This window comes from Cavia porcellus, unplaced genomic scaffold (genome assembly GCF_034190915.1).
Source record: "Cavia porcellus strain 051 isolate PalLab524CR breed Dunkin Hartley unplaced genomic scaffold, mCavPor4.1 scaffold_8, whole genome shotgun sequence".
NCBI classification, from domain to species: Eukaryota; Metazoa; Chordata; class Mammalia; order Rodentia; family Caviidae; genus Cavia; species Cavia porcellus.
Genome location: NW_026947491.1, coordinates 5,974,257 through 5,998,142, shown reverse-complemented (window position 1 = coordinate 5,998,142; position 23,886 = coordinate 5,974,257). Strand labels below are relative to the sequence as shown.

The 23,886-nt window shown below is 35.3% G+C and overlaps 1 protein-coding gene across 1 annotated transcript in view; it reads left to right on the top strand.

The window, feature by feature from the left end:
* Positions 1–22,706, top strand: part of LOC134477125 (ankyrin repeat domain-containing protein 27-like) — a 91,190-nt gene extending 68,484 nt beyond the window's left edge. Inside the window, exons 16-19 of the mRNA XM_063254145.1 lie at positions 8,743–8,798; positions 9,574–9,609; positions 10,414–10,449; positions 12,109–22,706. Coding sequence (XP_063110215.1) covers positions 8,743–8,798; positions 9,574–9,609; positions 10,414–10,449; positions 12,109–12,227 — 247 coding nt within the window. The 3' untranslated portion in view covers positions 12,228–22,706. The remainder of the gene's footprint in view (positions 1–8,742; positions 8,799–9,573; positions 9,610–10,413; positions 10,450–12,108) is intronic.
* The last annotated feature ends 1,180 nt before the right edge of the window (positions 22,707–23,886 follow it).

Here is a 23,886-nt window from a genome sequence, read left to right as displayed (position 1 = left end):
TTCAGCTGTTCTTTGTCATGGAAGTATCGTATTTCACCATCTATTCTGAATGATAGTTTTGCAGCATATATCAGTCTAGGTTGGAAATCATTTTGCTTTAGGATCTGGAATACTTCACTCCATGCTCTTCTTGACTTTATTGTTTGTGATGAGAAGTCTGCTGTGATTCTGATAGGTTTTCCTTTATAAGTGATCTGTCTTTTCTCTCTGACAGCTTTTAATAATCTATTCTTCTGTTGGATTTCTGGGATGGTGATTATTATATGTCTGGGTGTAGTTTTATTTTGGTTATGACTATTTGGAGTTCTATATGCTTCACTGATCCTGATGTCAGTTTCTGATCTCATGCTTGGGAAATTTTCAGCTACTACTTCTCTAAATATCCTCTTGACATCCTTTATGTTGTCTCCTTCTTTTTCATTAATCCCTATCATTCTTATGTTATTCTTTGCATCGTCTTGCAGTTGTTGAATTGTTGTTTCCTGATTCCTTGTTATTTTTAAAAGATCTTTCCTTTCCTGTTCACTAGCTGCAATCCTGTCTTCAAGGTCTGAAATTCTATCTTCACTTTCATTAAGGCAGTTTTTACAACTTGCAGTGGAGTTTTTTATTTCCTGTATATCTCTGTGCATCTGCATTATGTATTCTGTTTGTTTCTTATATTGCTCGTCTAGGGATTCTATCTTTTTGTTTAGTTCCTCCAATTTTTTATCTGTGTTTTCTTTAGATATATTTAGAATCTCTTTCATCTTTTCTTCTTTTATCTGGGAGATTATTTCGAGTTTGAATTTCTTTAAAGCTTCCTGGAGTTGCTTGTTAATTTCAGTAGCTATTGTGTCCAATATTTGAGGCGCATGGCATATATTTTCTTCTATATATATTGCTCCTAGGTTTTCTTGAGATGGGCTGGAGGTTTGAGGTTGTAATTTGGTCTTTCATTTTGTCATTTTCCTATATTTCTGTGTTTCAAGTGTTATTTGAAAGCTTCCTCAGGATCTGTTGAAAATCCCCTTGTATGTTGGCAGCTACTGAGACTCTGGCACCACGCTACCCCAAGCCACTGGGCCTGCAGAACCAATGGCCCTCCTCTGCCTGCTCAGAACTCTGCAGTTCCAGACAAGCTGGGCCTCAGGGACACTGTGCACCCACCTGCCCCTTGGAAGCTCCACAGCTCTCCAATCGCAGCCGGGTTAGGGTACTCACCACAGGCCACGGTGCCTCAGGAACCTTCAATCCCTCCCTGCTTGCAGAGATATCCACAGTCCTCCAGACACACGGAGAGGCTGATGCAGGTGCCCCAGATCTGCCCAGCCCCTCCTCTGCACACTGATGGCTAGGCATGGCAGGCTGGGCTCGGGGGATAGTGTGGGCCCGCCCACCCATCGGAAGCTCAGCAGTTCTCCAAGTGCAGCCGGGATGGGGAGGCAGATGTAGAGGCCTCAAACCCACTACTCCACTTCACTGCACCCGGAACCCTGGAGGGTCCGGAACAGTCTGAGATTTGGGCAGAGTGTGCTGAGCACTCACCACAGGCCGCGGTGCCTCAGGAACTTGCGATCCCTCCCTGCTCGCAGAGATATCCACAGTCCTCCAAACACACGGAGAAGACGATGCAGGCACCCCAGATCCGCCCAGCCCCTCCTCTGCCTGTATATTGTTTTTTTATGAAAAGGAAACAAAAGAATACATGGAGATTAAAAGAGGGTAGAAATAATACAAACTTACAGAAAAACAAATGGTAAGAAATTGCTGGTTGATAAGTTACACATTGTCATTTTAGAAATAGCTGTTCATGTTATAGAATTAAAGTATTTAGAATGACATTCATAAAGTGACCCTACAAACCCTTCTGCTCTATGATCGAACAAGAGCTCAGTAATATGGTTGTCAGTCCTACACATTTGTTTTACATCTCAAAGAGGGTAAGATTAAACATCTCAAAACAGAACAAAGCAGTTAAAAAAACAATTTAAAGAAATACAGATTTCACAGCAAGCTCACTGCAGATCTTCATTGTCTATCTAATTGTCTCTAGTTTCTTACAAATAGTTGTTCCCATCTTCACCCACCTTATATACTTATTGTATATTATAGAAATAATCAAATCATTGGAGGCTTTTTAGGTCCTCAAGTTCCAAATTAGGGAAGATAATAGTAACCACCATCTCATCTCTCATTCTCTTTGTGATAGCTGTCCCCATCTCTACATATGCTGAAATTGAACTCAAGAAACCAGTCCAATGTCATTCTAATCAGTGAACAATAGTATTGCTAGTATTTCTATCATAATGCTACAAAATTAGCCTCGGGTTTCTTAGTGTCTCTTCCTCAGAGTATCTGTTCATTACATCTTGCATTATATAATCTGTTCCCATAAATAATTAAAAAGAAGAAAAAAAACCCATGTGTGAATTTCTACATATATATCTATCCTCTCTGTATTATAGGGAATACCAAGTCATAGCAAGACAGCAAAACAGTTTCCCAGCAAAACATGCAATGGATAAGACATATAAGACCACAATATAGATGATCTTCCATAGTTACTATGTTTTCTCTTGTTATTTTCAATAGATTTGACTACCACACTGGCTTATTATAGTTAAATATAGTATCACCTATTTTTATAAAAACTTAACTTTGACAGCATTGTAGGATTTGAGAGCTGTTACTAATTAATACCAGTATGGATATCCTTTACATCTTGTCATCCTCAGAGTAGTTGCCTCTACTTTTAGTGTTGATACTAACAAGCATACCAATTTCAAATAAAATCAGCCATGGCCAACCCATAGTCTTATGATTCAGATTCAATTAAGATCAGTCACAGTAAGACAATGTAAGTATTGTAGGATTTCAGTTTAAGTTAATAGGAAAGTAAGGATAGTTACCATGGTATAACCTGCTATTTTTGGGTCAAGATGTCTGTGCCCTCAAATTTGACATGAGTGGACAGACCAGTATATATTAAATTCAAACTAAATATGTCAATAAGACTACTATGTCTTTTAAATCCTTATACACCATTAACAATGACCTCTGCCTTTTTCTTTTTTTAAATAGAGTTTCAGAGCTGTCTATACTAAAGACGATAGCTTACCGTCTCTGCCTCATGTCTGCTACTCCACTTTTCTGCTATAATTTGTCCACCTTATTCCCTCATTCCACTGTCTGCCCTGTTCATTGAGGCCTCTCTGCCACTGTTGCTGGAATCCTGGTATCTCTTCCTCTCTTTCTCTGTAATGTCCTTCAGCACCCTCTGTAGGGTTGGATTGGTGGCCATGAACTCCCACAGTTCCTCCTTGTCTTGAAAATATCTTATTTCTCCATTAATTTTGAGAGAGAGTTTTGACGGGTATATGAGCTTCGGTTGCATATCATTTTCTTTCAGGACTTGGAATATTTCTCTCCACTCCCTTCTTGACTTAAGAGTTTGTGTTGATAGGTCTGCTGTTATTTTGATAGTTTTCCCATTGTAGGTAATCTGCATCTTTTCTTTGGCTGCTTTTAATATTCTGTTCTTTTGGTGGATTTCTGGAATCTTTATTATTATATGTCTAGGCGTAGATCTGTTTTGGTTGTAGGTAGCTGGTGTTCTGTATGCCTCTTTTATCTGTATATCATTTCTTTTTGCTAAATATGGGAAATTTTGCTTTAATATATCTGTGAATATTCTTTGTATTTCATTATTGGTTGCTCCTGCTTCCTCACTCACATTCTTTATTCTTAAGTTATATATCTTTTTGTCATCTTCTAGTTTTTGAATTGCTTCTTTCTGGTTCCTTGTTATTTTTAAGAGGCTTTTTCTTTCACAATCATATGCCATAAATCTCTCTTCAAGTTTCAGAAGGCTGTCTTTAGTTTCTGTCAAGGTATTTTGCCAGTGTTCAATGGAGTTTTTAGTTTCCTGGTATTATTCTCTTTGAATCTGTTTCATGCATTCTAAGTTATGTTTAAATTCTTCTTCAGAAGTTTCTCTTTCTTTTCTGATTTCCTCAGTTCTTCCATCTGTGTTCTCTTGGGCGGGGCTTGTCATTTCTTTAATTAATCTCTTTATATCTTGTCTCACTTGAATCAGGAGTACACTTTAAATTCTTCTATGAGATCATGAAGGTACTTTTTAATTTCGGCTGATGCTGTGTCGAGCAATGGATGGTTACTGTGCTTGTTCTCTTCGGTGTTTACTTCTCCTGGGCTTATTTTCTCATGTTGGGCAGCTGGAGATTTTTTTAAATTTTTATCTCTTGTCATGTTTCTGGTTTCTTTCAGAATGTCCTGGGGTTCTATGGCCCTCTCCGAATTGCTTAGGGCCTTTCAGAAGCGTGCTGACTTGAGTTTTTGCTGTCCTCCCCAATTTGCTGTTATCTGGGGTAGGCTGGGGTGCAGGGGTGGTACAGGCTAGTCTCCAGCCTCTGCACCATAAATTAGGCTGTACTTTCTGGATGTCACTGAGTTGTGACTATTTTGTATCTGCTTGTTGAGCCCCAAGCAGAGGCTTGGTTTAGCCCCAGTAGCTCCTGCTGGTTCTCTTTGTACCAGAAGCAGCTGACTAATGTCACTATGGCACAGGGTCCTGCCCAAATCCCAGCTGTTCTCTTCCAGACCTCTCTGTGACAGGAGCATCAGAACAGCAGAACTGCCCAAATTCAAGATGTCTCCCACTAGTTCTCTGTATGACACTGAAGCCAACACGTACTCAGGCTCTGCCCAATTTCAAGATGCCTTCCACCAGCCCTCCCTACAGGGGGACTCAGTGATGCCACCGAGCTGTAGGTTCTGCCCAACTGTAAGATGGCTGCCACCAGACTCTGTGATATTGATGTCCTTGTGGTGGCGGGCACTGCCCAGTTCCAAGACATTCTCTGGTCAACCCCAGCAGCCGCGGGGCCCCCAGTACTCACCAGGGTCCATGCCGCCCACCTTTCCCACACTCCCAGCATAGTGCGGAGTGGTCAGGAATCCACGCTGCGTGCACTCCCGGCATGGCGCGGAACGGTCAGGAATTTCTTTATTATGGAAGTATCTTATTCATCAATTTTGAGAGATAATTTTAGTCAAGGTTAGAAGTTGTTTCCCTTTAGAGCTTGAAACACTGACTTCCATGCTGTCCTTGCCTTTAAGTTTTGTGCTGAGAAATCTATTATAATTCCCGGCCACTGATGTGTTACATTGGCTGTTGTAATAAATTCAACAACAACAACGGAATCAAATTTCAAGTGGATACTCACAAATCCTAGAAACCACTCATGATCAGCCCTTCACCAAAACAAGGAAGACTATCTTTTAAGTGAGTTATACTTACTGTAGTAGTTCATGCCACTAAGTTTTGATGGATATAAGTGGCATAGTGCATACATGCACTATGTATGCCCTCTTTAGAAGTGGCCCTCTAACTGTTACTTCCACCAAACCTGGTCTCCCACAAGAGAATGCTGCCTCCATGATCTTCCTGTTTAAAACCCATACCTCCCAGTTGACCCCAGGAGATCTGTATTTAGCTCTCACCCTATCTATCCTGTCTCCAAAGGATCTTGCCTGTTCTCTGAGGTAGACTGTCAGTTCAGTGTTGGACTGAAACTTTCTGGGCATTACTCTCTTCCTAGTGCAGGTGGATCTGTTGGTTTTCACCTTTGTGGCCCTGTGCTGTGGGGAACCCAGGACTGGGGGATGGTGTGCTCAGGTCTGGGATCTCCTTACCCAGTGTGGGTCCCAGGCAGGCATCTATGTCAGCTGGGGATACAATGCTGAATTCCTGGGTTATCATCAAACTCTGCTTTGGGACAGGGGCATTGGCTTTGTCTGGGAGTGGGGCTCTCAGACTGAGGTTTGCTATTTGTGCTCTGGTTTTGCTGGTCGTTTGATCTTCCACTAGCTAAAGAAGTTTAACATAGGTTCATAAAGCACAAAAGCAGGGATTTAACTGAGAGCTTCACACATGTGAGGCATGTGTCATAGCACTGAGATACACCCCAGACTCTTGGGAATTGAGGATCATTATCCTTAGCGATCCCATGTAATTGCTAATACAATTCTCCATGGTGTACAAGTAGTGTCACATTTTTGATTTTTCTAATTAACCACTTGGGTCCTGACATGTCTAAGTTAGCAGAAAATCTTGTTACTTTCCTGTGGGAGCTCCTAAACCCTCCTCCATGAATTTTCCAAAAATCCAAGAGATTGCTTAAAACTGAGGAATTCAGTTCTCTTTCACAAGTCAAATGTGCTTTCGTGATTTGTGTTGCTATTAAATATCTCTCAGTGTAGTGGTGATTAAGCTTTGGTCCTAGGTTGTCATTACTGATTCAGATCTCTGAGCCTTCATGGAAATACACACTTAATTGCAGCCTATTTTACTTACTGATTTAGTATTTGTGCTTTTATATTCAGTTTCTATCCCTGAACTAGCAGCACTTTACTTTGGTGGCTGAACCTCATAGATTTGCCCCAAGCATAGGAAGCAAAATGACTATACCTACTCCTTCAGAATCCTACATGGATCCTGCATGTTGGTGGAGACCTTCACCGTGGCTCATGCTTTGAGACCTTCATTAGTCTTCTGCCAGAAAATAAGAGTTGGGATCATTGTAAAGTCTTGGAGGGCTCAAGTAATGTTTAAGAAAGAGATCAAAGTTCCTTTTTTCTTTGTTACCAGATCTTTACCCAGAAGTCTCTTTATACAGAGTAGCACCTTTAAATAAGTTCTGAAAGGTCCTGAAATAAGCCTTGAATTGGCAACAACTTCTGATTGGCTTCTGAAACTGTTTAGTACTGAAAATTTACTTTTGTTTTGGAACCAAGACTCTAGAATATTTACAGATTTTGTCTCATACAGAAGCCATTAAATGACACTCTCTGAATTCATAGTAGATTAGTTGCATTTAAAGAGAACTAAGCCCCAGCATGACACAATATGTCCCACATATAAGAGTGTTTTGCCTTTCATTTCAGTTGGAGACAGACAGAAATTGAACCAGAAGATCTTTATTAGAATCACACTCAGAGTTTTGTTGTGTAGAGGAAGAATATTAGTCCATTCCAGGTCATTAAAAGAACTAACTTTTAACTTCATTAGTTCTCTGTATTATCTTCTTAGTGTCAGTTGCATTAATTTCTGCACTGATCTTTTTTTTTTTCAATTTTATTTAAGGGGAAAAAGAAAAAAAGCAGAAAAAGGGTACACGTTTTTCAGAAAAAAAATAAACAGTAGGAAATCACTAGTTAGTGGATTACATATTGTCATCTTAGAAATATTTGTTCAAATTACAAAATTAAAGCTTATGTATTGGACATTCAAACAGTGAGACCAAACAGTTCTGTTCAATGATCCAACAAAACTCAGTAATATCACTGTCTATCTTATACACTGATCTTTATAACTTCCTCCTTTATATGGGTTTTAGTCTTCCCTTTCTCCTCTTTACCTAGAAACTTGAGATGCAACATTAAGTTGTTGCTCCTTCTGTTTTTCTGATGTGAGACTTCACTATTACAAATTTCCCATAGGACTACTTTCATTGCATTCCAAAGGTTTCAGGAAGTTGTATCTGCATTTTCATTTAATTGTAGACATTGTTTAATTTCTTTTTAAATTTCATCTGTGACCCATTGGTTGTTCAGGAGTATGTTATTTATTTCCATGTGTTTATGGAATTTTTGCGGTTTCTTTTGGTGTTAATTTCCAGTTTCACTGGGATGTCATCAGGAAATATGCCTGGGATAAGTTCAGTTCCTTAGTACTTACTTAAGCATATTCTGTGGGCCAGTATATGGTCTAGAGAATGTCCCATTTGCAGCTGAGAAGAACATGTATCCTAATGTTGTTCGGTGGAATGTTGTAAACACTTACCAAGTCCACTTGTTCACAGGTTTTATTCAGTTCTGATATTTGTTTGCTGATTTTTGTCTACTTGGTTTATGTCTTTGTGACAATGGGGAATTAAACAGCTCCATCACAATTGTATTAATTCTTATTTGATTTTCCCTGTCTGGTCGTGTTTGTCTGATACAGTTATGTGTTCTGCTTGAAGTTTTATTCCAGGTCCTGATATCTGTTACTTTTCTGCCATTGGCATAACTAGTTCAGTAGTAGAGGACAAATATGTTGTCCAATTTAATGAGATATTTATAAATAGACTTAGTTATAAATTATTTAAAAGTTGATATACCATGAATTATAAGCCACAGAGAAGAGAAGAGCTCATAGTCCAAATTAAGACCCATTATTTTCTGGTAACTACAGCACTTGAATACTACAATCTGAAAATACACACGTTGGGTTGTAGTTGGAATTCCAAATTAGGTGAGCATTTAGGAACTACTCACCCCTTACTTTATTATTTCTGAGAGCAGGTTTCTATGTTACCTCATCAAACCTTCATGGGATTCTGGTAAACTAAATTAGCCAAGTCCTTACAGTTTATAAGACTTTGAGTCTAAGGGAAATGACTTATGCAAAAAGAAACAGCTGTTGGTTTTCAAGCCGGAGCTTGTGATTTCAAGACAGTTTCTCTTAAATTGTGCTAATCCAGCTAATGCTTGGAGCTGTCTTGCCTTTCTTGATTGATGCCTGCCTCACTTTACTTACTGTTTTTTCTTCCTTAATTACAGGTGTAATAAAGTTTTGTAGACACGACAGATTTGAAGTATTGGAGTAAAGTTTTCATATTAGATCTAACATTGTCTGAAATATGCTTAGTAATTTAATATGTTTTATATCAATTTTAAATCACTTTTTTTGCATAGAAAAAATTCTCAATGTGAAAAAAAGGAATCTTCAAATTCTGACAATAGCCCTGCAGGTAAGACTTCTCATAGTGAATTACACTTGGTGGCCCTGTCTTGATTTTCAAAGACAAAAGGATGAGTGTGAAGGCACAAACCTGTAACCCCAGCACTGGCGAGGCTGAGGCAGGAGTACCTTCTTGTGTTGAAGGCAATCCTGCACTACATAGTGAGACCCTGTCTCAAAGAACAAAAAACAAAAGACAAAAACAACAAAAAAGGAAAAGAGTAAGAAAAAATTTTGAACACAGAGGAGTTAAAACATTCACTGTGTCAATTAAATTTATATTTCCTTAATTTTTTTAATAATTCAGAACTCAGAATTATTTAAGAAATGAATTACAAGAAAGACCTAATCTAAAACATTCCATTTATTTAATTTTTACTTCTAAAATTCTAAACACAAAAAAGAATTTTAAACCAGTGTGGCTACTTTCTGTGCACTAACATTAGAGTAAACTTTTAATTTTTAAGTAATGGATTAGACTTAGTAAAGGAATATTACTCCATGATTTTATTACTGAAAAGTGATTTTTGTGACTAAAAATAGCATGCTAAGTCACTTTTATCCGTTATTTTCCATCCTAAGTATGTCATTTATATGGATCTGTATAATTTGTTACTCCTCAGTTCAGGAGATAATATCTATCACTGCTACTTTGATCTTGGAATTATTTCCAATTGTATACCGAGTTTCTGTAACATGGTAATGGTAGATTCAGTAACTATGTTCAATTAATAGTGTTTTCTCTTTGTTTCTTTTCTTTATCTCTTCTGTTCTCTTATTTGTAGTGGTTGCAAGTGAATCTGAGACTTCTTTAACACCAGGCAAGTACCCCTCCACTCAGGTGTATCTTTTGCTCCAAGAAGTTTGTTTTTTATATCAGGTTTTAGTTCACAGCAAAATTAAGAGGATATCCAAAAATTTCTGGTTTATTATGTGCCTCTCACACATGGGTTGCTTTCCTCAGGGGCCAGAGGCCTCCACTACATTAGAATGCTTGTTATAGACTATGATTTACAGGGGTCCATCATTACCATCCGAAGTGTCACTTTTAGTGTTCTGTATCAGATGGCTGTTTTAAAATGTGTAGCATATTTACTGTTGCATCTATGTTTATTCTTTATTTTTTCTTAACACTGCAGAATTCAGAAGTATTTAAGAAATTAAGTATAGGAAATTTAGAATCTAAAATACTCCATTTATTTAATTTTTACTTCAGAAATCCCATACACGAAAAAGAGTTCTAAATCAGTATGGCTAATTTATACACACTAACACTAAAGTTTTAATTTAAGTAAATTTGTTAGACTTAGTGAAAGAATATTATAATATGGTTATATCACTAAAAAGTGAGTTTTTGACTAGAACTATTACATTAAGTCACTTTTCTCAATTATTTTCACTTAGATGTGCAGTTTATATTTTTCTGGATATTTTCCTGTTCTTCACTTAAGAGATTATACCTATACTGTGGTGCTTTGATCTTGAAATTATGTGAATTTGTATACTGAGTTTCTGTAACATGATACTAGTAGATTTAGTAACTATTTTCATTTAATAGCTTTTACCCTATGTTTCTTTCTTTTCTCCTGTATGCTTTTCTTTCCTTTTGTCTTCTTTTTTTGCAGAGGTTGCAATTAAAATGGAGGCTCCATCCATGCCAGGTAAGTGCTCTATCAGTGAGCTGTACCCTTTGCACTAAGACTTTTTTAAAATCAGGATTAATTTTGCAGCAAAGTTGAGAGCAAGATCCAGAGATTTTTGGTTGATCACATGCCTCTTGCACATGAGTTGCCTCCATCCACAGCCAGTGGCCTCCTCTAAAGTAGTACAGTTGGTGTAGACAATGACTTTACACTGGCCCATTATTACCAAGCAAAGTCGGCAGTCAGTGTTAGGATTCACTGTTAGAGTTCCCCATCTCATGGGTCTATTGTAATGTGAAGTGTATTTACAGTTCAATTTATATTTGTGTTTAATTTTTGTTAATACTCCATATTTAGAAGAATTTAGAAAGTGAATTACAAGAAATTTATAACCTAAAATACTTCATTCATTTAATTTTCCTTGAATTTGTATACATGAAAAAGTTTTAAATCACTATGGCTACCTTGTATGAATTAAGATTAAACATTTAATGTTTTAAATAAACATGTTGGACTTAGTAAAAGAATATTACTACAAGAGTGTATTACTGAAAAGTGATTTTTGTGACTAAAATTAAAATGTTGTCACTCTTATGAATTATTTTCCCACTTAAGTATTTAATTTATATGGCTTTGTATAATATTCCTGGATATTTTCTGGATACTGGATATTTTCTGATACTAATAGTGTGCTACTTTGATCTTGGAATTATCTCCTATTGTACATTGAGTTTCTATAACATGGTAATAGTTTCAGTACCTGTCTTTAATTAATAGCTTTTCTTCTTTGTTTCTTCTCTTCTGTTTTCTTTTCGGTTCCATTCTTTTCTTTTTTGCAGTGGTTGCCAAAAAACCTGAGATTCCATTCGTATCCGGCAAGTGCTGTACCATGGAGTTGTACCCTTTGCACTATAAACTGTTTTTTTAAATTTCAGGCTTAAGTTCACAGCAAAATTGAAAGGAAGATCCAGAGATTTGCAGTTGATCATGTACCTCTCACACATAAGTTGCCTCCCTCTATGGCCAGTGCCCTCCCTTAGACTAGAACACTTGTTATGGAGAGTGACTTAAACCGGTCCATTATTATAATCCAAATCTGCAGTTAATATTAGTTTCACTGTTAGTGTTCTCCATCTGATGGGTCTATTCAAATGTGTAGTGTATTTGCTGTTGCATTTATATTTGTTCTTAATTTTGTGTTAAATTCCAGAATTCATAAGTATTTAAGACATGAAGTATAGGAAATTATGATTTAAAATATTCCTTTTATTTAATTTTCAATTTTGTAATCTTGTACATGATAAAGTATTTTAAATCAGTAGGTCTAGTATCTGTGCACTAACATTATAGTGAAGTTTTAATATTTTAATAAATGCATTAGACCTAGTAAAACCATTTTACTACATGATTGTATCACTAAGAAGTGATTGTTGTGAATAAAAATAAAATGTTAAGTCACCTATCAATTATTTTCTTGCCTAGGTATGTGACTTATATTGTTCTATATATTTTCCTATTGTTTGGTTTAGGAGATGATACCTATTCTGTGCTACTTTGATCTTGTAATTATCTCCAGGTATATACTGAGTTTCTGTAACATGGTAGTAGTAGTTTCGGTAACTACATTTAATTAACAGCTTTTTCCTGTGTTGTTTTCTTTTGTCTTCCCTTTTGCAGAGCCTCAACCTATTCTTGTGGCTCCATTCAGGCCAGGCAAGTGCGCTATCACTGAGGTGTATCCTTTACACTACGAAGTTTGCTTTTTTATATCAGGTTTAAGTTCACTGCAAAATTGAAAGGAAGCTCCAGAGATTTGCAGTTGATCATGTGCCTCTCACACATAAGTTGCCTCCTTCCATGGCCAGTGCTCTCCCCTAGAGTAGTACACTTGTGATAGATGATGACTTACCATGAGTCTACCCTTATCCTTAAAATCTGAATCTGCGGTTAATGTTAGGGTTCACTGTTAGTGTTCTCCATCTGATGGGTCTAACAAATGTGTAGGGTATTTACTGTTGCATTTATGTTTGTTCTTAATTGTTTGTTAATACTCCATATTCAGAAGAATTTAGGAGATGATTATAGGAAATTTTTAATCCAAATGTTACACTTCTTTAATTTCTACTTCTGAAATCCTATACATGAAAAATAGTTTTAAATTAGTATGGTTACTTTGTGTGTACTAACATTAGAGTAAACTTTTAATTTTTTAAGTAAATGTGTTAGACTTAGTAAAAGAATATTACTACATGGTTGTATTACTGAAAAGTGATTTTTGTGACTAAAAATAAAATTTTAAGTCACTTAACAATTATTATCTTCCCACTAAAGTATGTAATTTGTATTGTTCTGTATAATGTCCTACTCTGGTTTAGGAGGTGATATCTACACACTGTTACTGTGTTTTTGAATTATCTCCAATTGTATACTAAATTTCTGTATCATGGTATTAGTAGATTCATTAACTTTCTTTAAATAATACCTTTTTCTTTGTTTCTTTGTTTATTCTCTTTTTTTTTCTGTTTCATTGTCTTCCTTTTTGCAGTGGTTGCCACTCAACCCGAGACTCCACTCAAGTCAGGCAAGTGCTCTACCACAGAGGTGCACCCTTTTCACTAAGAACTTTGTTTTTTATGTCTGGCTTAGGTTCACAGCAAAGTTGAAAGGAGGATCCAGAGGGCTTTGATTGATCATGTCCCTCTCACACAAAGTGTTTTGCTTCCCTCCATGGCCAGTGCCCGCCCCTAGAGGAGTACCCTTGTTACAGATGATGACTTACAGTGGTCCTTTGTTACGTTATCATCTAACGTTGGCAGTTAACATTAGGGCAAACTGTTGGTGTTCTAGATCTGATGGGTCTACTCAAATGTGTAGTATATTTACTGCTGCATTTATATTTGTTCTTGTTTTTTTCTTAATACCTCAGGATTCAGAAGTATTTAAGAAATTAACTGTAGGAAAATTTTATTCCAAAACACTCCATTTATTAATTTTTACTTCTGAAATCCTATACATGAAAAGAGTTTTAAATCACTATGTTTAGTGTCTGTGTAATAACATATAGTGAAGGTTTAATATGTTAATAAATGCATTAGACTTAGTAAAAACCATATTACTGTATGATTGTATCACTGAGAAGAGTTTTTTGTGACTAAAAATAAAATGTTAAGTCACTTATACATTATTTTCCCCCCCAAGATTTTAACTTACGTTGTTCTCCATATTTTCCTATTCTTCAGTTTAGGAGATGATATCTAGTCTGTGCTACTTTGATCTTGTAATTATCTCCAGGGGTATACTGAGTTTCTGTATCTTCTGCAGTAGTGGGTTCAGTAACTATCTTTAATTAACAGCTGTGTTTCTTCTCTTTTATTTTTTATGTGTTCTCTTTTCCAGGGATTGGTAGACCTGGCACTCCACTCATGCAAGGCAAGTGCCCCTCCACTGAACTGTACCCTTTGCACTATGAACATTTATAAACATCAGGATTAAGTTCACGGCAAAATTGAAAGGAAGATCCAGAGATTTCCAGTAGACTGTGTGCCTCTCACACATGAGTTGCCTCCCTCCACAGGCAGTGCCCTCCTCTAAAGTAGTACACTTAGTGTAGACAATGACTTACACTGGCCCATCATTACCAAGCGAAGTCTGCAGTCAGTGTTAGGATTCACTGTTTGTGTTCCCCTTCTCATGGTTCTATTGTAATGTGAAGTGTATTTACAGTTCAATTTATATTTGTGTTTAATTTTTTGTTAATACTCCATATTTAGAAGAATTTAGGAAATGAATTATAGGAAATTTATAACCTAAAATACTTCATTCATTTAATTTTCCTTGAATTCCTGTACATGAAAATGTTTTAAATCACTATGGCTACTTTGTGTGAATTAAGATTAAACTTTTAACATTTTAAACAAATGTGTTTGACTTAAAATGTTGCCCCTCTTATGAATTATTTTCCCACTTAAGTATTTAATTTATATGGCTTTGTATAATATTCCACTCTTTGGTTTAGGAGATGATAGTAATAGTGTGCTACTTTGATCTTGGAATTACCTCCTATTGTACATTGAGTTTCTATAACATGGTAATAGTTTCAGTACCTGTCTTTAATTAATAGCTTTTCTTCTTTGTTTCTTCTCTTCTGTTTTCTTTTCGGTTCCATTCTTTTCTTTTTTGCAGTGGTTGCCAAAAAACCTGAGATTCCATTCGTATCCGGCAAGTGCTGTACCATGGAGTTGTACCCTTTGCACTATAAACTGTTTTTTTAAATTTCAGGCTTAAGTTCACAGCAAAATTGAAAGGAAGATCCAGAGATTTGCAGTTGATCATGTACCTCTCACACATAAGTTGCCTCCTTCTATGGCCAGTGCCCTCCCTTAGACTAGAACACTTGTTATGGAGAGTGACTTAAACCGGTCCATTATTATAATCCAAATCTGCAGTTAATATTAGTTTCACTGTTAGTGTTCTCCATCTGATGGGTCTATTCAAATGTGTAGTGTATTTGCTGTTGCATTTATATTTGTTCTTAATTTTGTGTTAAATTCCAGAATTCATAAGTATTTAAGACATGAAGTATAGGAAATTATGATTTAAAATATTCCTTTTATTTAATTTTCAATTTTGTAATCTTGTACATGATAAAGTATTTTAAATCAGTAGGTCTAGTATCTGTGCACTAACATTATAGTGAAGTTTTAATATTTTAATAAATGCATTAGACCTAGTAAAACCATTTTACTACATGATTGTATCACTAAGAAGTGATTGTTGTGAATAAAAATAAAATGTTAAGTCACCTATCAATTATTTTCTTGCCTAAGTATGTGACTTATATTGTTCTATATATTTTCCTATTCTTTGGTTTAGGAGATGATACCTATTCTGTACTACTTTGATCTTGTAATTATCTCCAGGTATATACTGAGTTTCTGTAACATGGTAGTAGTAGTTTCGGTAACTACATTTAATTAACAGCTTTTTCCTGTGTTGTTTTCTTTTGTCTTCCCTTTTGCAGAGCCTCAACCTATTCTTGTGGCTCCATTCAGGCCAGGCAAGTGCGCTATCACTGAGGTGTATCCTTTACACTACGAAGTTTGCTTTTTTATATCAGGTTTAAGTTCACTGCAAAATTGAAAGGAAGCTCCAGAGATTTGCAGTTGATCATGTGCCTCTCACACATAAGTTGCCTCCTTCCATGGCCAGTGCTCTCCCCTAGAGTAGTACACTTGTGATAGATGATGACTTACCATGAGTCTACCCTTATCCTTAAAATCTGAATCTGCGGTTAATGTTAGGGTTCACTGTTAGTGTTCTCCATCTGATGGGTCTAACAAATGTGTAGGGTATTTACTGTTGCATTTATGTTTGTTCTTAATTGTTTGTTAATACTCCATATTCAGAAGAATTTAGGAGATGATTATAGGAAATTTTTAATCCAAATGTTACACTTCTTTAATTTCTACTTCTGAAATCCTATACATGAAAAATAGTTTTAAATTAGTATGGTTACTTTGTGTGTACTAACATTAGAGTAAACTTTTAATTTTTTAAGTAAATGTGTTAGACTTAGTAAAAGAATATTACTACATGGTTGTATTACTGAAAAGTGATTTTTGTGACTAAAAATAAAATTTTAAGTCACTTAACAATTATTATCTTCCCACTAAAGTATGTAATTTGTATTGTTCTGTATAATGTCCTACTCTGGTTTAGGAGGTGATATCTACACACTGTTACTGTGTTTTTGAATTATCTCCAATTGTATACTAAATTTCTGTATCATGGTATTAGTAGATTCATTAACTTTCTTTAAATAATACCTTTTTCTTTGTTTCTTTGTTTATTCTCTTTTTTTTTCTGTTTCATTGTCTTCCTTTTTGCAGTGGTTGCCACTCAACCCGAGACTCCACTCAAGTCAGGCAAGTGCTCTACCACAGAGGTGCACCCTTTTCACTAAGAACTTTGTTTTTTATGTCTGGCTTAGGTTCACAGCAAAGTTGAAAGGAGGATCCAGAGGGCTTTGATTGATCATGTCCCTCTCACACAAAGTGTTTTGCTTCCCTCCATGGCCAGTGCCCGCCCCTAGAGGAGTACCCTTGTTACAGATGATGACTTACAGTGGTCCTTTGTTACGTTATCATCTAACGTTGGCAGTTAACATTAGGGCAAACTGTTGGTGTTCTAGATCTGATGGGTCTACTCAAATGTGTAGTATATTTACTGCTGCATTTATATTTGTTCTTGTTTTTTTCTTAATACCTCAGGATTCAGAAGTATTTAAGAAATTAACTGTAGGAAAATTTTATTCCAAAACACTCCATTTATTAATTTTTACTTCTGAAATCCTATACATGAAAAGAGTTTTAAATCACTATGTTTAGTGTCTGTGTAATAACATATAGTGAAGGTTTAATATGTTAATAAATGCATTAGACTTAGTAAAAACCATATTACTGTATGATTGTATCACTGAGAAGAGTTTTTTGTGACTAAAAATAAAATGTTAAGTCACTTATACATTATTTTCCCCCCCAAGATTTTAACTTACGTTGTTCTCCATATTTTCCTATTCTTCAGTTTAGGAGATGATATCTAGTCTGTGCTACTTTGATCTTGTAATTATCTCCAGGGGTATACTGAGTTTCTGTATCTTCTGCAGTAGTGGGTTCAGTAACTATCTTTAATTAACAGCTGTGTTTCTTCTCTTTTATTTTTTATGTGTTCTCTTTTCCAGGGATTGGTAGACCTGGCACTCCACTCACGCAAGGCAAGTGCCCCTCCACTGAACTGTACCCTTTGCACTATGAACATTTATAAACATCAGGATTAAGTTCACGGCAAAATTGAAAGGAAGATCCAGAGATTTCCAGTAGACTGTGTGCCTCTCACACATGAGTTGCCTCCCTCCACAGGCAGTGCCCTCCTCTAAAGTAGTACACTTAGTGTAGACAATGACTTACACTGGCCCATCATTACCAAGCGAAGTCTGCAGTCAGTGTTAGGATTCACTGTTTGTGTTCCCCTTCTCATGGTTCTATTGTAATGTGAAGTGTATTTACAGTTCAATTTATATTTGTGTTTAATTTTTTGTTAATACTCCATATTTAGAAGAATTTAGGAAATGAATTATAGGAAATTTATAACCTAAAATACTTCATTCATTTAATTTTCCTTGAATTCCTGTACATGAAAATGTTTTAAATCACTATGGCTACTTTGTGTGAATTAAGATTAAACTTTTAACATTTTAAACAAATGTGTTTGACTTAAAATGTTGCCCCTCTTATGAATTATTTTCCCACTTAAGTATTTAATTTATATGGCTTTGTATAATATTCCACTCTTTGGTTTAGGAGATGATAGTAATAGTGTGCTACTTTGATCTTGGAATTACCTCCTATTGTACATTGAGTTTCTATAACATGGTAATAGTTTCAGTACCTGTCTTTAATTAATAGCTTTTCTTCTTTGTTTCTTCTCTTCTGTTTTCTTTTCGGTTCCATTCTTTTCTTTTTTGCAGTGGTTGCCAAAAAACCTGAGATTCCATTCGTATCCGGCAAGTGCTGTACCATGGAGTTGTACCCTTTGCACTATAAACTGTTTTTTTAAATTTCAGGCTTAAGTTCACAGCAAAATTGAAAGGAAGATCCAGAGATTTGCAGTTGATCATGTACCTCTCACACATAAGTTGCCTCCCTCTATGGCCAGTGCCCTCCCTTAGACTAGAACACTTGCTATGGAGAGTGACTTAAACCGGTCCATTATTATAATCCAAATCTGCAGTTAATATTAGTTTCACTGTTAGTGTTCTCCATCTGATGGGTCTATTCAAATGTGTAGTGTATTTGCTGTTGCATTTATATTTGTTCTTAATTTTGTGTTAAATTCCAGAATTCATAAGTATTTAAGACATGAAGTATAGGAAATTATGATTTAAAATATTCCTTTTATTTAATTTTCAATTTTGTAATTTTGTACATGATAAAGTATTTTAAATCAGTAGGTCTAGTATCTGTGCACTAACATTATAGTGAAGTTTTAATATTTTAATAAATGCATTAGACCTAGTAAAACCATTTTACTACATGATTGTATCACTAAGAAGTGATTGTTGTGAATAAAAATAAAATGTTAAGTCACCTATCAATTATTTTCTTGCCTAAGTATGTGACTTATATTGTTCTATATATTTTCCTATTCTTTGGTTTAGGAGATGATACCTATTCTGTACTACTTTGATCTTGTAATTATCTCCAGGTATATACTGAGTTTCTGTAACATGGTAGTAGTAGTTTCGGTAACTACATTTAATTAACAGCTTTTTCCTGTGTTGTTTTCTTTTGTCTTCCCTTTTGCAGAGCCTCAACCTATTCTTGTGGCTCCATTCAGGCCAGGCAAGTGCGCTATCACTGAGGTGTATCCTTTACACTACGAAGTTTGCTTTTTTATATCAGGTTTAAGTTCACTGCAAAATTGAAAGGAAGCTCCAGAGATTTGCAGTTGATCATGTGCCTCTCACACATAAGTTGCCTCCTTCCATGGCCAGTGCTCTCCCCTAGAGTAGTACACTTGTGATAGATGATGACTTACCATGAGTCTACCCTTATCCTTAAAATCTGAATCTGCGGTTAATGTTAGGGTTCACTGTTAGTGTTCTCCATCTGATGGGTCTAACAAATGTGTAGGGTATTTACTGTTGCATTTATGTTTGTTCTTAATTGTTTGTTAATACTCCATATTCAGAAGAATTTAGGAGATGATTATAGGAAATTTTTAATCCAAATGTTACACTTCTTTAATTTCTACTTCTGAAATCCTATACATGAAAAATAGTTTTAAATTAGTATGGTTACTTTGTGTGTACTAACATTAGAGTAAACTTTTAATTTTTTAAGTAAATGTGTTAGACTTAGTAAAAGAATATTACTACATGGTTGTATTACTGAAAAGTGATTTTTGTGACTAAAAATAAAATTTTAAGTCACTTAACAATTATTATCTTCCCACTAAAGTATGTAATTTGTATTGTTCTGTATAATGTCCTACTCTGGTTTAGGAGGTGATATCTATACACTGTTACTGAGTTTTTGAATTATCTCCAATTGTATACTAAATTTCTGTATCATGGTATTAGTAGATTCATTAACTTTCTTTAAATAATACCTTTTTCTTTGTTTCTTTGTTTATTCTCTTTTTTTTCTGTTTCATTGTCTTCCTTTTTGCAGTGGTTGCCACTCAACCCGAGACTCCACTCAAGTCAGGCAAGTGCTCTACCACAGAGCTGCACCCTTTTCACTAAGAACTTTGTTTTTTATGTCTGGCTTAGGTTCACAGCAAAGTTGAAAGGAGGATCCAGAGGGCTTTGATTGATCATGTCCCTCTCACACAAAGTGTTTTGCTTCCCTCCATGGCCAGTGCCCGCCCCTAGAGGAGTACCCTTGTTACAGATGATGACTTACAGTGGTCCATCGTTATCATCTAATGTTGGCAGTTAACATTAGGGCAAACTGTTGGCGTTCTCCATCTGATGGGTCTACTCAAATGTGTAGTATATTTACTGCTGCATTTATATTTGTTCTTGTTTTTTTCTTAATACCGCAGAATTCAGAAGTATTTAAGAAATTAACTGTAGGAAAATTTTATTCCAAAACACTCCATTTATTAATTTTTACTTCTGAAATCCTATACATGAAAAGAGTTTTAAATCACTATGTTTAGTGTCTGTGTAATAACATATAGTGAAGGTTTAATATGTTAATAAATGCATTAGACTTAGTAAAAACCATATTACTGTATGATTGTATCACTGAGAAGAGTTTTTTGTGACTAAAAATAAAATGTTAAGTCACTTATACATTATTTTCCCCCCCAAGATTTTAACTTACGTTGTTCTCCATATTTTCCTATTCTTCAGTTTAGGAGATGATATCTAGTCTGTGCTACTTTGATCTTGTAATTATCTCCAGGGGTATACTGAGTTTCTGTATCTTCTGCAGTAGTGGGTTCAGTAACTATCTTTAATTAACAGCTGTGTTTCTTCTCTTTTATTTTTTATGTGTTCTCTTTTCCAGGGATTGGTAGACCTGGCACTCCACTCACGCAAGGCAAGTGCCCCTCCACTGAACTGTACCCTTTGCACTATGAACATTTATAAACATCAGGATTAAGTTCACGGCAAAATTGAAAGGAAGATCCAGAGATTTCCAGTAGACTGTGTGCCTCTCACACATGAGTTGCCTCCCTCCACAGGCAGTGCCCTCCTCTAAAGTAGTACACTTAGTGTAGACAATGACTTACACTGGCCCATCATTACCAAGCGAAGTCTGCAGTCAGTGTTAGGATTCACTGTTTGTGTTCCCCTTCTCATGGTTCTATTGTAATGTGAAGTGTATTTACAGTTCAATTTATATTTGTGTTTAATTTTTTGTTAATACTCCATATTTAGAAGAATTTAGGAAATGAATTATAGGAAATTTATAACCTAAAATACTTCATTCATTTAATTTTCCTTGAATTCCTGTACATGAAAATGTTTTAAATCACTATGGCTACTTTGTGTGAATTAAGATTAAACTTTTAACATTTTAAACAAATGTGTTTGACTTAAAATGTTGCCCCTCTTATGAATTATTTTCCCACTTAAGTATTTAATTTATATGGCTTTGTATAATATTCCACTCTTTGGTTTAGGAGATGATAGTAATAGTGTGCTACTTTGATCTTGGAATTACCTCCTATTGTACATTGAGTTTCTATAACATGGTAATAGTTTCAGTACCTGTCTTTAATTAATAGCTTTTCTTCTTTGTTTCTTCTCTTCTGTTTTCTTTTCGGTTCCATTCTTTTCTTTTTTGCAGTGGTTGCCAAAAAACCTGAGATTCCATTCGTATCCGGCAAGTGCTGTACCATGGAGTTGTACCCTTTGCACTATAAACTGTTTTTTTAAATTTCAGGCTTAAGTTCACAGCAAAATTGAAAGGAAGATCCAGAGATTTGCAGTTGATCATGTACCTCTCACACATAAGTTGCCTCCCTCTATGGCCAGTGCCCTCCCTTAGACTAGAACACTTGCTATGGAGAGTGACTTAAACCGGTCCATTATTATAATCCAAATCTGCAGTTAATATTAGTTTCACTGTTAGTGTTCTCCATCTGATGGGTCTATTCAAATGTGTAGTGTATTTGCTGTTGCATTTATATTTGTTCTTAATTTTGTGTTAAATTCCAGAATTCATAAGTATTTAAGACATGAAGTATAGGAAATTATGATTTAAAATATTCCTTTTATTTAATTTTCAATTTTGTAATCTTGTACATGATAAAGTATTTTAAATCAGTAGGTCTAGTATCTGTGCACTAACATTATAGTGAAGTTTTAATATTTTAATAAATGCATTAGACCTAGTAAAACCATTTTACTACATGATTGTATCACTAAGAAGTGATTGTTGTGAATAAAAATAAAATGTTAAGTCACCTATCAATTATTTTCTTGCCTAAGTATGTGACTTATATTGTTCTATATATTTTCCTATTCTTTGGTTTAGGAGATGATACCTATTCTGTACTACTTTGATCTTGTAATTATCTCCAGGTATATACTGAGTTTCTGTAACATGGTAGTAGTAGTTTCGGTAACTACATTTAATTAACAGCTTTTTCCTGTGTTGTTTTCTTTTGTCTTCCCTTTTGCAGAGCCTCAACCTATTCTTGTGGCTCCATTCAGGCCAGGCAAGTGCGCTATCACTGAGGTGTATCCTTTACACTACGAAGTTTGCTTTTTTATATCAGGTTTAAGTTCACTGCAAAATTGAAAGGAAGCTCCAGAGATTTGCAGTTGATCATGTGCCTCTCACACATAAGTTGCCTCCTTCCATGGCCAGTGCTCTCCCCTAGAGTAGTACACTTGTGATAGATGATGACTTACCATGAGTCTACCCTTATCCTTAAAATCTGAATCTGCGGTTAATGTTAGGGTTCACTGTTAGTGTTCTCCATCTGATGGGTCTAACAAATGTGTAGGGTATTTACTGTTGCATTTATGTTTGTTCTTAATTGTTTGTTAATACTCCATATTCAGAAGAATTTAGGAGATGATTATAGGAAATTTTTAATCCAAATGTTACACTTCTTTAATTTCTACTTCTGAAATCCTATACATGAAAAATAGTTTTAAATTAGTATGGTTACTTTGTGTGTACTAACATTAGAGTAAACTTTTAATTTTTTAAGTAAATGTGTTAGACTTAGTAAAAGAATATTACTACATGGTTGTATTACTGAAAAGTGATTTTTGTGACTAAAAATAAAATTTGAAGTCACTTAACAATTATCTTCCCACTAAAGTATGTAATTTGTATTGTTCTGTATAATGTCCTACTCTGGTTTAGGAGGTGATATCTATACACTGTTACTGAGTTTTTGAATTATCTCCAATTGTATACTAAATTTCTGTATCATGGTATTAGTAGATTCATTAACTTTCTTTAAATAATACCTTTTTCTTTGTTTCTTTGTTTATTCTCTTTTTTTTCTGTTTCATTGTCTTCCTTTTTGCAGTGGTTGCCACTCAACCCGAGACTCCACTCAAGTCAGGCAAGTGCTCTACCACAGAGCTGCACCCTTTTCACTAAGAACTTTGTTTTTTATGTCTGGCTTAGGTTCACAGCAAAGTTGAAAGGAGGATCCAGAGGGCTTTGATTGATCATGTCCCTCTCACACAAAGTGTTTTGCTTCCCTCCATGGCCAGTGCCCGCCCCTAGAGGAGTACCCTTGTTACAGATGATGACTTACAGTGGTCCATCGTTACGTTGTCATCTAACGTTGGCAGTTAACATTAGGGCAAACTGTTGGTGTTCTCCATCTGATGGGTCTATTCAGATGTGTAGTATATTTACTGCTGCATTTATATTTGTTCTTGTTTTTTTCTTAATACTGCAGAATTCAGAAGTATTTAAGAAATTAAGTATAGGAAAATTTTTATTTCAAAATACTCCATTTATTAATTTTTACTTCTGAAATCCTATACATGAAAAGAGTTTTAAAGCACTATGTTTACTGTCTGTGTAATAACATATAATAAAGTTTTAATATGTCAATAAATGCATTAGACTTAGTAAATAACATATTACTACATGACCTTGTCACTGAGAAGTGATTTTTGTGACTAAAAATAAAATTTTAAGTCACTTATACATTATTTTCCCACCCAAGTTTGTAACTTATGTTGTTCTCCGTATTTTCCTATTCTTTAGTTTAGGCGATGATATCTAGTCTGTGCTACTTTGATCTTGTAATTATCTCCAGGGGTATACTGACTTTCCGTATCTTCTGCAGTACTGGGTTTAGTAACTATCTTTAATGAATAGCTTTGTTTCTTCTCTTTTATTTTCTATGCGTTCTTTTTTGCAGTGATTGGTAGACCTCGGACTCCATTCATGCAAGGCAAGT